This window comes from Micromys minutus, assembly GCF_963924665.1.
Source record: "Micromys minutus genome assembly, chromosome: 22".
NCBI lineage: Eukaryota > Metazoa > Chordata > Mammalia > Rodentia > Muridae > Micromys > Micromys minutus.
The window spans coordinates 13,665,709-13,682,527 of record NC_137957.1 but is presented as its reverse complement, the minus strand read 5'-3'; the positions used below and the strand labels follow the sequence as shown (position 1 = coordinate 13,682,527).

The window sequence follows — 16,819 nt, the reverse complement described above, 5'->3', positions numbered from 1 at the left end:
CAGAAATGTTGCTCAAAATTTATTCATATTTAGTTCCTACCATCAGAAATTGGGAAATAAATAAAAAATAAAATATTTTTCTAAAAGACTTATTTTTACTATTTTGAATGATGTGTGTGTCAGGGGCATGTGATAGGGGTGCAGTGCCCATAGAAGTCAGGAGAGGCTAGCAGATCCCCTGGAGATGACACTGCAGGCACTTGTGAGCCTTGGGTGCTGGGAACTGAACTTAGGTTCTTGGCAAGAGCAGTATGCGTGCTTGATCAAATCATCTCTCAGCCCCAAAAGAACCTCCTATAAAATGTTCTTTTCTGTAGTGTAATTACATAATACAAAAGACAATAGGAAGCTATTTACGCATAGAAACAAGTTTTAAAAGTCCAGTTGAATCTAGAACTCAGTGGCAGGACATTTTCCCGGTATATCCAGGTCCTCTGACCTCCAGCACATGTGTCAGTCAACTCTAAGCTCACACTTGGGAGGCTGAGGCAGGAAGATGGCCAGCTCTAGACCTTCCTGAGCTGGGGTGAAATCCTATCTAAAACAAAACAGTATTTTTAAAACATGTAGAAGAGTGGTTTTTTTTAAATATTATAGACAAAAAACAATGCATAGTTTCATTGATTTAATTTGTTCTTTGACAAGCAAACCCTTTTAAGAGTAGAACAAGCTGGTAGACTCTTAATCCTGGGACCAAGAGACATGTCCCACCAGAATTTCTAGGTACCACTGAATGATGTCCTTCATTTCTTCCCAGGAATGAGCAAGATGTGTCAAGGATATAAATATTCCAAGAATGTCCTGTGTTGACATATAACATTGACCTGTAAAGTCAGCATTACCAAATGCTACTGATATTTACAGGGTTACCTCAAACTCTTTATATTCTATGCCCCAGAATCTGTAAGAAGATCTCAACACCACCTTGACCTTCCAACAAAATTCTCTAGTTCTCGTGGGTTGGTTTCCTTATCCATCCCCAGAGATATTTGCCACTGTTATCTCTGAATTTGGTCCCAAACCTGGTTCTTGAAGACCTGCCACACCCTAAAGTAGTTCCTCTTCCACAAATTCTCCTTGGATTGCACTGTGACAATCAACCACGTTGATGAACCTATAGATGTCATTTCTGCAATGAGATTACAAGGTCGATGAAAGGAAGGAATGCTGCATGTCCCCCTTCATGTCTTATATGTGCAAGCAGAAACTGGAGTGAAAGTATCTACATACTAGCCCAGTGCTTTGGTATTCTGGGCCAGAGTATTAAAAACTAGCCTGTTAGTAAGTAGAAGTAGTTATTGGTAGCCATCGTTGGACTTACACTATCCAGCCCTATTCAGCTGTAACTACTAGAACCTACAGGTATCTACGTGGCCTTAAGGAAGCTGCACAACTCCCTGCAGCCCCACTCCCTTCACTGAGAAGTACGGCCTAGCAGAACTTATGAGGCTCACACTTGGTAAGATGTATGAAAATGGCTTCTACTGGTAAAGCGCTATGCAAATGTCCTCATGATTATTCATCACAGACAGCATGGCTGAAGTTCGGTTTCCAAATCATGAGGAATAAAAAAAGAACTGAACCCGTTTCTAAGAATGTATAATCGCTCTGACACAGGACACGCTTTCATAAGGCTTGGGGACAGTTGTAGACGAGCCATCTCCGTTCTCTGCACCTTGTCTCGTCCACGCTTCCCTCCAGAGAGAAGAAAGAGCTATTGCTAGCAGCAAGAACATTTTCATACACATGAACGTACCCAAGAAAAGAACAAAACTGAAGGTTTTTTAAAAAAGACTATATAAAACCTTCCGGGATTCAGCGATAATATCAAAGGAAGAACTTCATAGGATAATACTTGTGATCTGGTGGCAAACAAGAAAACTTTCCGTGAGGGCCAGCCTGCTGTGCTGCCTCCTGCCTCCAGAGCGCTCCGTCCTGAGACACAGGCACCAATGGACTGGCCTCAGAAAAGTGGAGTAGGAAGCACTTCTGGGCTGAGCAAAGTAAGGGTAGCATGTTTGTCTAAACTTAAAACATACTGGCTCCTGCTCACACAGTGAGGCCTTCTTAAACTCACCGTCGGGATCTAAGATTAGCCTTTGCTAGTCCTTCTCTGCTGAATACAGAGAAAGCAATGGGGAATTCACATAAGGAACTGAGTTCTGTGAGAAGTAATTGTGTCTACTGTGTTCCCAGCTACTACCTCAACATCTGGCGTACAGCACGCCCAGTAAATAGATGTTGAATGAGAGAACTGTTCAATAGCCAGTGTTTCTGTTATTTCTACCGAATGGTGTCCAGGTATGGATTGTCATACTCTCGTAAAGAGACTCATGCTGTCTTCCCTTTGGCCCACGTTGTCATTAAAATGAGAAATTTAAATCACAAAATTATAAGGCTAAAACGGGTTGTCAACCTAGTCATGCAAGGATGGAAAATATTTTCCTTATTAGCGTTTCCTGAGAGGGGCGAACTGCCTCGTTTGTGAGAAGTATAAAACTCGGGTTCTGCTATGTCCAGACTCTCCATCTTGTTCGGTTCATTGCCTCTCATAATATTCCTCACTGCACCTCAGTGCCTTTCGGCATCAACAGAGTCCGTTCTTTGATTTCCTTACCACAGTGTGGAGATCCCTTTTAACTAAAGAACCTAACAACGACACTAGATGCTTTTTATTCCTTGGATTTTTTTTTTCTCCACCCTTTGGGATAATTATATTCTGCCGTGCCTTTTTATATGGTGTTGTTTAGGACCTCCTAACCTTCTCCGCCCGGTCTTTATTTAAGAAAGCAAGTGCCCCCGCCTTTGCTCTCCACGCTAGCCCATGCTCATTAGGTTTCTTAATCCTCCATAATTTGCTTTCATCAAATCTTATACCTTTGAGATGCTGTGTTCTGTGAGCCCTGTTCCTTGGGAGAGCTACTCCAAACAGTGCAGAAGCAATGGGCACAGAACCTAAGCCTATCCGTCTTCCATAGGAAACTTTGTTCTGAATGTTTATGGGCCGTGAAACTATACCTTTTAGCTTGGTTTTTCATTTTACCCAAACGTTCCTGAGATGTTTAGAGCTACAGCGTGCAGCTACAGGCAGCCTTCCACAGAGAGTTATTAATTTGTAAGCATCCGAATCTTCGAAAACTCACAATCTCCTACTGCTCTGTTGACTCGTTAAGTTCAAACTACCTCCTAGAATTTAGAAGAGAATAAAACCCACACGTGGTTTTGCAGTTACTCCACATGGCTGTGAATGACATGCGTGTTCTTTGACCTCACGGAAGACCCGAGTCTTTCCAACCGCTCCTCAACCCAGTTCTCCCCATTCTATTCACTGACACTTCTACTAAGGTGTATATTCAGAACAGACAAAAAAAGCACATGTTTTCCATTTGATTTCTAGCTTTTCTAGGAGCCTTTGTTAAGACAAAATTGTTTTGGTTCGTGGGCTGAAAGAGTGAATGAATTTTCCAAAGGTGCCAAGCTTTACTCCAGCAAAGTTCACACTCTCGGTTCAGTGCATGTTAGCGTGGGACCCCCGTCCAGGTGACAGAGAGCAAAGCCAGAGTTCCTTGCTTAACTGGTTTGTGTCCACACCCTGACCTCCGGGGCTCTGTTTATATAGTCTATCCTACAATATACTCCGCAGTTCTCCGCTGCAGAAGCGCTCCTCTCCTGAGATTTGATACAACAGCTTTCACGTGTGATCATTGCGTTAAACCCAATGCTCCGCTTCCTCCAGCACCAACTAGCTTCCTGCTTGGGTGGTGGGCTGAACAGCACAGCTTCCTGCTGGTGCTGAAGACAAAAGGAAGTCTGCTTTACTCTAGTCGAGGCACCAACATCCCACCAGCTCTTGGGCAAGAGATGTGCACCGGGAGCTCTCGTCAACGCAGGAACTCTGAGGTTTCTGTAGAAAGGCAGCCAGGTCACTCTTCTCATCTGACAAACCCAGACTTCAGGTCACTGAGTCACGAGTCAACAGAACATGTCCACAAACGTAGAATTCACTGTAGAACTCAGTACACAGAAATCACAGAGAAATGGGGGCCCGAGGCTCACCCAGGGTCATCCCATGGATGGGACGTTTCTGTGAGTCTTAGGTCAGAATGGATGCAGTTTCTCTGTGCTGGCTGTGGGACTTCCTAAGGAGACGACTTTCCAGGTGCGAACATAGAAGCATCACCATCTTCCAACTCATAACCCGTGGGTGCCCTAAACTCTTACAACAGCTAAAAACCTGAAAACTTAATTGACCCCAACTCGGTAGGTCAGAACAATCCATAATTGTCAGGTTTTTAAATACCACATAAGTTTCAAGATATTATGAAAGAAAAAAAAAAGGCAAGACTTTGACAAGTTGTCAATAATAGTAGAATTTAGATGATAGTGGCGAGGTGCTCACCACTCTCTCTACTTTTAAGTATGATTGAAATTTTCTGCATAAAAGTTTTCATCTCAGAGGCTAGAGTAGTTCAGAGGGCACACATGGCTCTTGTGAGGAACCCAGGTTTGGTTCTTTGCACCTATGTAGCAGCTCTCAACCCCCTATAACTCAAGTTCTGGGAGACCCAGCAGCCTCTTCTGACCTCTATTGGCACAGTACACATACGCTGAACTCAAGCTCATGTAGGCACACATACACATACATACACTCTTATTATTTTTAATTTTAAAAAAACTTAGAGATTTAAGGCACTAAGAAGATGGCTCAGTCAGTAACGTGCTTGCTTGCAAACATGAAGACTTGATTTTGATCCCTAGAGCCCACACGTTAAAAAAACAGCCAGGCATGTAATCACAGCACAGGAGTCCCGAGTCAAAGAGAGAGGGTCCCTTGAAACTGCTGGACGTCAATCTAGCCTACTTGACAAGCTCTCTGCCAGAGAAATGAAGTCACACATGATGGTACATGCCTTTAGTTCAGCAAAGAGGATCCCCTAACCTCTGTACACAAATATATGTTCATACCACACATACACACACACACACACACACACACACACACACACACACACACACACACATTTAAAATATAGCAGAAGGTTGTCAGTTGGCTTCTTTTTATAAAAATAACTAACAATCAAGTCTTTATGTTATTTTCTTGGCTGATGATTTAGTGTATACTCAACAACCAAATTTTTTTTTTTAACTATGTGATGGTAGTGAAAACCTTCCTTCCACCTCAGTCTGAAATTCATTTGTACAAACTACCAAAGCTGTTCATAAACAAACCCTATGCATATACACACACACACACACACACACACACACACACATATAAAATGTAAGCACACACATAGATAAACTTTGAAATCCTGGGCTTTGCTACTTGTTGATCAGCATATTTAATATGGTGCTGTTCTTCAGCCAAAGATCTTGCTTTGCCAATCTGTGTACAGCATTAGACAGAACTGTGTTTGATGAACAGTGAGGAAGCAGAACCTGTTAGAGTCGTACATCTAATTGTCCCAATGTTGTCTCGTTCATAACCCAAATTTGCTTGATAGAAAACACTAAAGACCAAACACCGTGTCCCCCCTCATCTTAGTCCCCATCGATGCTAAGCTCGGAAGGGAAGAGAGTTACTTAGTTCTTAATCTCTTAATTTTAAAACATCTAAATTTACTTCATAGTTCAATGCAGAAATCAAAGTACAGATACACTTTTAATTCCTATTTCCCATACGGCTTTAGACATCTCTAACTGTAGTTTTCAAAGATATGCGGATGTTGTCTAACAGACATTCAAAAAAAAAAAAAAAAAACTGAAATTGAAGGAAAAAAATTGTGGGCAAAAAAGTGAAATGTGAACCTGCACACATGTTATAACCATTTCCACGACAGACACTAGCCTTCTGTACACGCATTTAGCAGCACGCTTTAATTTGAATTAAAAATCTTAGCATAAATTATTTGGCTTTGACAGTAGCAGCCTAATATTTCAGCTTTGTACATCATTCAGGGCTTTCGCTTTCACAATGAACCCACTGGGCCTGCTTAGTTTTTAAAAGCCACGTTCCAGGTCTTGGACCTTAAAACCAGCTTCTTGTCTGACTTCTAAAGAATGGAATTACATAACCAGCAAGCACCAGCTATTACCTTATTATTTGGAGGTGGACAGGTTTTTGAAGGCATGTGTAATCTTAATCTCAATCAATGTATGTATCACCCCATGTAGAGATTTCAACTACTAAAGGCATTTTCATGCTGATGCAATTTCACGGGGTCAGGGGTCAAACGGTAGGCTTCAATGTCATTCCATCTTTAGGTGCCTTCATACTGGTAACATTTTGTGTCTGACTTTTGTTTACCATGTTGCAACGGGGACACGCATGACTTCGAAGTCCCAGAACGTTCTGACTAGAGAGGGTCTTGGAATCCTAGCATTTAAATTAGGTGAGTGTATTTGGTCAGGTCTATAGACTTCATTGGCTGAGGGTCCCTCTGAGCTAGAGAAACTCACACAGCTGTGGAACACGATGATCAGGCTCGTTAAGTGAGCCCGGGGACACCCCTCAGGAGTTTACAGCCCCTCCACAGCTATGGCGTTCTAGACTAAGAAACAGTGAAACTCATGACTGTAAGGGTGGCCCGTGGCCCTTAAATCCAACATGTAAATTTCCCCTGCAAATTATCATCTATTAGGATTGAAAACTAATGCCGATCTATTGAAATCCACCAAAGGGCATCATTCCTTGGCACCCAAGGTGAGACAAAGTTTGCGTTTTAAGTGTGAAGAGCACCGGGAACTCTGCTGTGCATGGGTCTCAGCAGGAGGTGAGTGACACAGATGGTGACCATGACATGACAACATCAGTGCTCGGTGACAGAGAGTACTGAGTGTCTGTCTCCTTAGATACAGAGCAACAGCCTGAGGTGATTTTAATTTTCTATCATGCCCCCAATAGAACATTCCAACGTCTAACTCATAGATGAATTTCTTGGCTCCATGAAAATGTATCCCTGCCCCCAAAACCACTTGCAAACATTCAAATGTTTATGATGCTTTGAGTATTTACAAAGAAATGTTCTGTTGTGAGCACTGAGAATGGGCAACAGACAGCCCTGCTTTTAAAAGGGAGCTCTCCTCAGTTAGAGGGCAATTAATACTTGCTTATTCAAAAGTATTAAAGATCCTAGAATGAACATCTTAAATTATGGTCTGAAGCATCCTGTAGCCCTGCTCTGAGGTGGTGCTTGTGTTTCAAGAGGATTGCTCATTCTGTTTTAAGTCAAAATGGTTCTTGATTACTAAATTTCAAAGCATCATGTAAATATATATATATGTGTGTGTGTGTATTTATTCATATGCACTCGGAATAGCATTATTAGTGTAAACATACCTGAACCAGAGTCAAATTTGGTTTCTGACCTGTAAAACAATAAAAAAAGAAAAATTAATATAAAAAAATTATAAAAACATCTGGAGTGGGAAGTGCAGTAATTATAGATTTCTATATAATGGTCAAAATAAAGAATGTCATTTCCTTAAATGTAAACATATATATTTTTTCAGCCGCTTCAATTGAATGCATATAGTAATTCAAGTCACATGGGAAAGAATCATTTCAAAGTTTGCTCTTCATAGAAGGGATTTTATTTTCCAGAACTTCCCAATCTTTCTTCACAGAGAAACTCGGCTGTGTGACGGAGCAATGAACAAACCCAGCCCATAATTATTACTAAAGATTTTCAATTACTTAACACCGAGTCATTCTCCAGCAGGTTCTTAGCCCACAGCACATGAACTTAGTAACCTCACACACTTAATAAGGAGAAAGAGAGAACAGAGTCCTTGTGGGAACATTATGTTTCAGATATAGGTTAATACCGGCTGTAAACTCACAAGTCTTTGAAGCCCTTGGTCCGGCTGTGGGAAACTGCTGTTGGGTAATTACTCTCAAGACGCTGCTGAGATGCTTTCAAGCAGAATTAACTCTGTGACTGGGCCTATCCACACAGGCCGCTATAAGACAGCATTGTCTACATCCAACTCTCGGCCCAATTAGTGGGCATGCTCAGTTGGATTTATATCGCGCATTCACAAGTGACGGTATATATGTTCACAGCTGCTGCAGCGAGATACAAGAACCGAGCAGCAGGAGTCCTGTTAAGGACTTGCTGTCGGCAGAGAAGATTTTCCCCTCTGTGGAAATGCAGTTAAATGGGAAGAGGAGATCTCTTTGAAAAGATGCCAGAGGACTAAAGCCCACTGGACGTGGTGGCTGTCCTCAGGAACGCATCAAAGTACAGATGAGAAAATAAGACTTTTCTTTGGTCACGAAAATCTGTTTTCTCAAGTATTCTCAAAGTTCACCTTTAGCTCTGCCTCCGGTCCAGTGAATCGGTTTGCAGCAGCTACCTCTGTAACACAGACCCAGCATCCTCCCCAAATCCAGTTCTCCTGTCTGTCCCTCTGTGCCCCTCCCACTTCCCATGCAAACTCATCTCACTCTGTAAGATCTAGGATTCTGGAAAGCTGGGCTTCATGACTACACCATCCTGATGATAGCTCAAAGTGTTACTCGATTGCCTTTCTGACCAACTTCCTCCCTAGATCCCCATGCCTAGACCCTTTGTAGCCCCAGTATCTAAACACCCCCGGTATGTTCACTTAGATGCCTATCAAGGAAAATCACAGTGACGATGGTCTTAATAAGATACACGTTTTGAAATATGAGAAATGATGTCAAAACACCCAGAGAATCTTATATCATCCCGAGACACCTGGTCAATGTGTAATATACCCAAAAAATGAACGTAAACTATATTCTCAAACAAATTGGTGTCCCGGGCATCCACTGAAAAATAGAAACCATTTTCAGGATTCTCGGACGTAGCATTAAACGTTTAGAAAAGAAAGCGTTGCTGATAATGAAAAAAGGATCACAAAACCGTCACTGTCAGATGTGCAGTTATGGGAACTTGGTCCCGGGATTTAAGTTCGATGAAATTTCTGTGAGATCATTCCCATAACCAAAGACACTAAGCCGGTTGTGTCATAGTGCATCACAGTGTCTGTTACGACAACCTCCGTCCACGAACACTCTCTGAGGAGGTGAGTAGAGTGTAGGGGGGAACAGGTTTAATACAGGTGTACATGTGGAGGGTCTACGGTGTTCCATCCATCCGGAGCGCACATCTGGCAGGCCTAGAGCTCCTTGCAGCTCTATGAACTGCCACAATAGGAGAAATCAGAACGAAGGCCACCAAATGGAAAAGCACAGATGTCTGCACGCACACCCATTCTATCCCCCTATACGATACACTCCTGCACTGGAGGGCACAAGTATTTAGTCGGCCCCTTTGGTGACCACCGAGGGGAGTCGCTTGGTGCTGGTTTTAACTGTCTTCCAACACACCTTAATCCCTTTTTATTTTTCCAAAGTTTAAATAGGCGCAGAGCTGCACAGGTGAGACTACTTCTGCACGGTTTATCACCTCTCTTGTGGCTCATTGTGACCACGTGGCCTAATTATCTTGCCCCAGGCCCCACCTCTTAAAGACCCAGCACCTGAGCACCATCACACTGGGGACCAATGTTCCAGCCACAAACTTTTGGTGGACGAACTGCATCCAAATCACGAACAGGGTTACACTAAAATTTACTAATGTTTCGATGTGAAAACAGAGGTCTTGTACATTTTAAACCAGAATCGGTTGACACTGGAAAGTCCAACTATCATTCACAGTTTCAAAAATAATTTAAGCCGGTAACACACACATTCTTTTAATAGGGAAATTGAAGGGCTTCGGGGGGGGGGGGCAGATTTAGTCACTGGTTAGAGTTGTAAGCTCCTGGAGAAAGTAAGAAAAGAACTACCATTTTCTATTTACACTGAACAGACTATGTATGTCAAAGGAAAAAGAGATGAGACTGAGGATGTCGATTGGTTGGTAGTACCTGCCTGGATTTGAATCCTCACAGCTTCTGAGCCGGTCGAGGTGACACGGAACTTGGGAGGCTGAAGCAGGAGGGTCAGGAAGTGAAAGCCTTCCTCAGCCATGCAGTAAGTTCTAGGCCACCCTGAGCTACTCCAAACCTGTCAGTGCAGAATAATGGGAAGGGGGAAGGAAAGAGGTGGGGAAGGGGAATGTTCAGAAATTATAATATTCCAGGGCAAAGATTAAAATATGTGAGGGCCACACTTGCTAGTCTCAGAACTTCTTCCCATCTCCGGGCCAGGGCCTTCCTCAGACAGAACAACGGATAATAGTACTGAACATTCATGTGTCGTCTCCAGAAACATAAACATGGTGTGCGTCCTCTCCTTGAGACGCTCCCAATCCGCCTACCTCAGAAATTAGCACGTATCAGCTTCATAGTCCTCTGAAGCAAAGTGACAGACTAAATCTCTGCCCCATAGCACGGGGACACCTTCCTTTGTATGATGCTCACCAGAGCTGTGATTCTATAACTGGTTTGTTTATATGAGGTGTTCTTATATTGCCTGTTTTGGTTTTTCTCAATATGTACTAATTACACGTTAACTGTGCTTCCTGTGACATTTTCATGCACATGCACATGGCTACATACTGAGACCTGGACCTCAACAATGGCAGCAGCCACTGACTGATCGTTACCGGCCTCATAACTAGTCTCTCATTGCCTCGGGAGCCCAACTGCAGTTTCTGGAAAGTGCCAAGGCACCCCCACGTGAACAGTGACCTTTTCGAGTGCACTGAAAACTGGTCTAACACTAAGCCCTTGGCCCACCTGAGTCCTGTGAGGTAAAACCTGGTGGTGATTGTTCTTGGAAAGGTTGTCAGAGGGAAGGCCCTTCCCAGACAGTGCTCTCCTGAATTCAAAGTCTCCATAAAAAGATGCTCAGAGCTGCCATTGTGACCCCCAAGGACTGGACGCGTGCATAACCTCTCCTGGGCTCCTTTGCTACCCAAAGAATGGGATAAGAAACTTGCTTTTAAGAGCTTTTATGTAGATTAAGAAGAGCCTAGGGCTGGAGAGATGACTCGGTGGTTAAGAACACTGACTGCTCTTCCAGAGGTCCTGAGTTCAAATCCCAGCAATCATGTAGTGGCTCACAACCATCTGTAGTGGGGTCTGATGCTATCCTCTGGTGTTTCTGAGGACAGCTACAGTAGATTCATATTCATAAAATAAACAATTCCTTTTTAAAAAAACCTAGAAGAGCCTGGGTCAGGTCTTGATATTTATTAAAAATCCAAGTAAGAAGTTTTAAGTAATAATGTTACACAGATTTAACCTATGACAACAAACTCAATCAGCAATGTTTCAGCTAAATAAAAACAGCATTATATTATTTTTTTAAAAAGAACTATTGGTCTGGTTAAGATCTTAACATGTGTGCAGTGCGGAATGGTACAGGCAAAACAAAGAACAGCAATGAAAATAACTGAAAAACAAAAGGAACTTTTAAGCAGTCAGAAAGTAAGAATGATTCTGCGTTATCTGGTTTTCTCATTTCTAACGCGTATTTGACAGAGGCCGCCAAAGGGAGGAGACAGTTACTTCAGCTCACTCTTTAGGACATAAGTCCACAATGGAGTCTCAGGCCACGTTGTCCATATCTGTGGGAGCTTTCGATGTGACTTTTCACATCTTAGCAGATCAGGAAGACAATCAGGGATGTGAACTGGTATTAGCCTGTCCCCAGCCGCCTACAGCAGTCACATAGACCCTGCCTCTCAAAGTCCCACAAGTTCCTCAAACCACGCTATCAACTGGAAACCAAGAGCTCAAACACAGGAGCCCGGGAAGGACATTTTATATTTGAATTAGAACATTCTGCTCCAAACCCTGAAGGCCATCCCATCATGCAAAATGTATCGAGTCCAATTTTTCTAGCTTTAACAGTCCAAACACTGTTTAGGGCCCCAAAGTCCACTGTGTGTTCTAAAGCTACAGACAAAGAGATGTGAGTCCCTGTGGAATAATAGTAATATTTAAGGCTACCTATTTCTAATATCCAGTGGGGCATTCCCACTCCTAAAAGGAGGCTTCCGGTACAGTGAGGAACACTGGACCATAATCAGAATGAAACCCAGTAGGACAAAAACTAAACTCTGTAGCTCCGGGTTCAGCACCAGGGCTTTGGTGGTATCACCCCAGTGCTAACAGGTTAGGTTAGCCTTATCTCTTCAGCTCTGTCCTTTGCAACACACATGGCCTGTCTGGTGAGCCTGCAGCTTTCTGTACATTCTTGGCATCTCCAACATCCTGGGATCTCCAGTGCAACTTGACCTTCATCTTCACAGCCTCCCCAGACTGCTCAGATGTCCCGCAGAGAGAATTCAACCTTGCTTCACACTGTGTGAGCTCATAGGCCTTCTGTAACCTTATCTCAAGGTCCCAAATACCTGCAAAGCCTGTAGATGATACAGTCCTGCTGCCAACTCAGGATGTAACGGCGTTCCTAACCCCCTGCTGCAGCAATCTCCCAGTGCCTGTGTGGCTAAACCTAGGGATGCACTCCTGGTTGGCTCTGTAAAAGTTGAGCACCCTGGTTCTCTCTCTCTTTTCAAATAAAAGGCCTCCCTAAGGCTGGCCACTAGACAAACCTCTAGAGCGCTTTCTTTAGTAGTGGTTGTTCTGGGAGTGAGGGGAAGAGATGAGATGTTCCTCTGCCATTCTTTCTAGGACATCCTTTCTAGGCTGGCACTGAGCCACCGGTTTCAAAGGCCTGCGTCACTGGTCCCAGAAGACATAAGGTTCTCCAGCTCACATCAAGCTTCTGAAAAGCAGAATGAAGCTTGAGAGAATGCAGGCTTTTAAGTTCTCCAAGCGCAGCCTGAGCTCTTGTAACCAAACTGGCATTTCTTTACGGCGAAGAGAACCTCTCCTGTTAACAACTGCAAAACTTCCCACCTTTCTAAGCATTCCAGCTTGTTTATATTACTAACTTTCCAAGTAACATTTTGCCCAATGGGAAAATAGAGAAGATTCCCTCCCCCCCCCCCCAACCTGTATGAAATTTCACCTGGAAAATACTTTTTTTTCATGTCACTTAATAAAGTTATCTTTTGGAGAAATACTGAAATAAACAGCAAACAAGTAGAAATCTATTGGAAAAGACCCAGTTCCTGAAGAATTTATATATGTGTGTATGTGTGTGTGTGCGCACACATGAATGTATGTGTAGGTACATATATATGTGTATGTTTATGTATATATATATATCAAGTTATATATAGAGAGAAGATACATATCTTAATGAACATATTAAAACTACTGTTTTATTGTATAGCTAAAGTCTCTGAGAATATGAGTCAAACAAAAACACGCCAGATTGTAAAGATTTAGACTGGTCAGCAAACCACCTAGAATGAAAAGATAAGTCTCATGAAGTCAATAAAATTATATTCCATCAAAGCCCCCAAGCAAAACCCATGTGAGAGATGCCATTCCAGAGGCCTTCCCACCAATCTGGAAACCAGGCAGAGAAGTTCATGGGAAGGTCGGAACACACATCAAGTCATAGTTGAGAGCATTTACGGACTGCTTACTATGTAGAAAGCACTCTGTTTGAAAGAGGAGGTCTTCTATAAAGTCACCGTAATTCAACCTATAAAAGCCCTTTATAGTTTAAGATCAATAGCTTGAACCTCCTTGAAGAGCAACCGGGTAACTGGTACTGAAGGAGACAGGTGTAATTGGTCAGTCAGGAGTGTGTGGTGTCTCAACTTGAGTAACTCTTTGCAGTCTACGCAAATGCCACATCCTGGGTGGTCTCTCGGAACATTTTCAAAGAAGGCACACCAGAGGTAGCAGGGTTAATTTATGGTTCTGCAGAGTACGAGTCATGGGACTGTCATTCACACTTAACTACATGCCAGGAAGTAAAACCTGCAAATCCCTGAAAATGCAATGCTAACTTTGCTTACAGCAGAAACCTTGCAACTAGATGCCACCAAAAACCAAATCGATCCATGAATTTTGAAAGGCATATTTTTGTTTCTGGTCTGATGCAAGCAAGTTAACGTAAGATACAAGCAGCGTAAGGAACAAGCCCCTTTCCAGCCACGTGATCATGAGATATAAGGTTGATGAAGCAGTTACCTACCTGGCTTGATGCTGCTGTCTATTCATTCTCTGGTACACACAATGGCTACATAGGAAGAGCTGCCAGGTACCAAGTGCTACTTTATGACAACATTTTTATACAGCAGGGAAACCAGACAATATAGGAAACTAAAACAACCAGAAACTCAGCTTGGGGGTGGACAACTACTCACCTAGGAAGAGTCTACTCCCAGAAAAAAAACCAGTCTTCATTCCTAAAGCTAATTCTGTGGTCTTTGGTTCTCTTTCCCTAGCTTTCGCCAACTTCAGCGGACCCATCTGTAAGGCTTCCCCTTGACCCTGCCTTCCCCACCACTGTGAGGAATGGGTCTTACTGTTCCTATCTTAACCCTCTTGGCCCAGTCATGGCTGCTGCGTTTTCTGAAATAACCCTTCACAATAACTCCTCTTAGTGTTTATGGCTTGAAACTTACTTAGATCAGACCCCAACCTCTTTGCCACCCGATTTTTGAAGCCCCTTCTTCTGAAGTGTTTTCCTAATACCGACAAACCAAGTCGGTAGTCCCTTTCTTCTGCATCTCCAGTGTTTCTGAGCTTTCTCTGGTACCAGTACCTCTAGCACTAGCCTCCGTTCTAAACCCATGCATCCTTGTCCACTCTTGGCATCTTGTGGTTCACAATACCAAAACAGCTAACCTCTAAATATGGTTTTCAAATACTAGACTGATTCAGTGGCCAAAAGATGTTTGAAAACAATAGTCACTGTATCCTAGTCTGAACACTATTAGTTCAGTAAACAATTTACCCCTAAATACAAAGGACATTTTTTTCTTTTGCATAGAACACAATAGTTCATTAGCCTAGAATTGTGCAAAAGTATTATATTCAAGAGAACACATGTTTGCAAGAATACTGATATGAATTAACATATACATGTATATATGTATGTATAATATATATGTGTATATATGTATGTGTATATTTGTGTGTATGTATATATATACATACATACATACATGCATACATACATACATACATATACACATACACATTCTTGGTTATAACTTCAAGCTTATCAGACTTCCAAAACTGCATTTATTACCTTCCCTCCCATTCATGGTGTTAAACATCAAATCATCATTATTGAGAGCTTTTGCACCAACTTCACAGGCAGCTGACAGCCAGTCTCCTCGCCCTGTGACTGGTTTTGCAGCATGTGTTAAATTGCTATTGGTACCATCCAAATCAGATCTCTTCAAGTCAGAACACATTCACGCTGGTGGGTGACCACACTCAGAAGATAGAGAGGGACTTTTCAAAACACAGAGCAGGTTCTGATGTCTACAGCCACTTCGATAAGTAAGAACCCTGCCAGGGTGTGGTAGAATCTGAAGCTCTCTGTGACATCTAGATTTGCACGTTGCTGCATGAAGCTTGGCTTGGGGGCCATGACTACTCTCCTTGAGTTCCCCACCTCTCTCACGACCCTTTGTCACCTCTCCAGTGTGGTGTGGTTTGAAGCATCCTAGTGACCAGTTGGACTCTCTCTGAATTAGCCACTGTAGCCACTAACTTTTAAATGGGTATCTTGTGCCAAGCCATAGAATACCTTGTATATAGGTTAGCCAGTTTCTGAAAGAGCATGCTATATTATTTCCTGGGTTTACCTAGACTCTCTTGGTTTTGGACAAGCAAACCCACCTCCCTATCACTTGTCCCCCACAGCAAATGACTATCTCTTCATCATCAACCCAACTGAGAGAAATTAGCCGCTCAATGAACAGAGAAAACCTCCCACAGTTCTGAAGCAGGGTTTGGCTCAGCCCTGGCCTTTGCTCCAAGCACAGTGCCTTCCCTTTCATGGAGCTGCCACAGCTAATATTAGATTAGTCCCTCGTAGTACTTTAATGTGAAGATGTCATGGTTATAGTGATCTTTTCCTACTCCTAAGACACTGTTTACTTCATCTTTAAAGTTCTTGTGAGTGGGCGGCAGAGTCCTTTCCTCACAAACAGGGAAGCCTCCAGCTGTGAGAAGTGAGAGTGTCTTAGTCACCTACCTCAGTAGAGAGGGGCAAGTTGTGGATCTCACCGCATGCCTTAGTCACAGCTTTCCTTGCTTTAGCATCCAAATATAACTACTTGGCCATCATCAGAAAATTAGCACCAATTAATGCTGTTGCCAGAGCTGCCAGATGGTCACTGGCCAAGGGAAAAGACTGAGCAGTCAAAATGTAGGGGGAGCGCTGTATTACAGGAGCTGAGGAGAGAGGGCCTGGGGGCTGTGGGACCCAAGCATGGACCTACTCCCAATGTTATCTGAACTACACAGCCTGTGTGGCCCTTGGGTTTTGTTATTAAAGAAAAGGATATTTTTTAAAGTTATTAGCATATGGTTTATAACATGGTAATCTCTCAACTGTTGCTTTAAAATCTAGCCTATTTGAGCATGATCAACAGTTTGTAAAATCAGTCTTTTTAAAGATGAATATAGATCTTCTTGAGATGGTGCTCCCTCCTCCACCAGTTTCCCTGGGTTTCTGAGAACAGGACTGTGATCTGAGAACAAGGAAGGAGGACATTTTGAAATATAGTGACTAATAGAGAGGCCAAGAGAAAAGAAGTCAGACTAAAGACTTTGTAGCTTAACTTCCCCCTGGCCTCAGACAGGGGAGATATTAGAAAAGAAGAGCTGTGCCTTTAAAAGAACACAGCTCTCCAGAAGAATTCAAAATAAAGATCATGAGGAAACTCAGCAAGACATTCAAATCATCATGAGACAATTCAGCAAAATTGATAAGCCAATTCATGATATGAAAAGG

The 16,819-nt window shown here is 42.7% G+C and overlaps 1 protein-coding gene across 1 annotated transcript in view; it reads right to left on the bottom strand.

The window, feature by feature from the left end:
* Window positions 1-16,819, bottom strand: part of MSRB3 (methionine sulfoxide reductase B3) — a 109,325-nt gene that overhangs the window by 34,401 nt on the left and 58,105 nt on the right. The window contains exon 5 of the mRNA XM_080935051.1: window positions 7,340-7,368. Coding sequence (XP_080791177.1) covers window positions 7,340-7,368 — 29 coding nt within the window. The remainder of the gene's footprint in view (window positions 1-7,339; window positions 7,369-16,819) is intronic.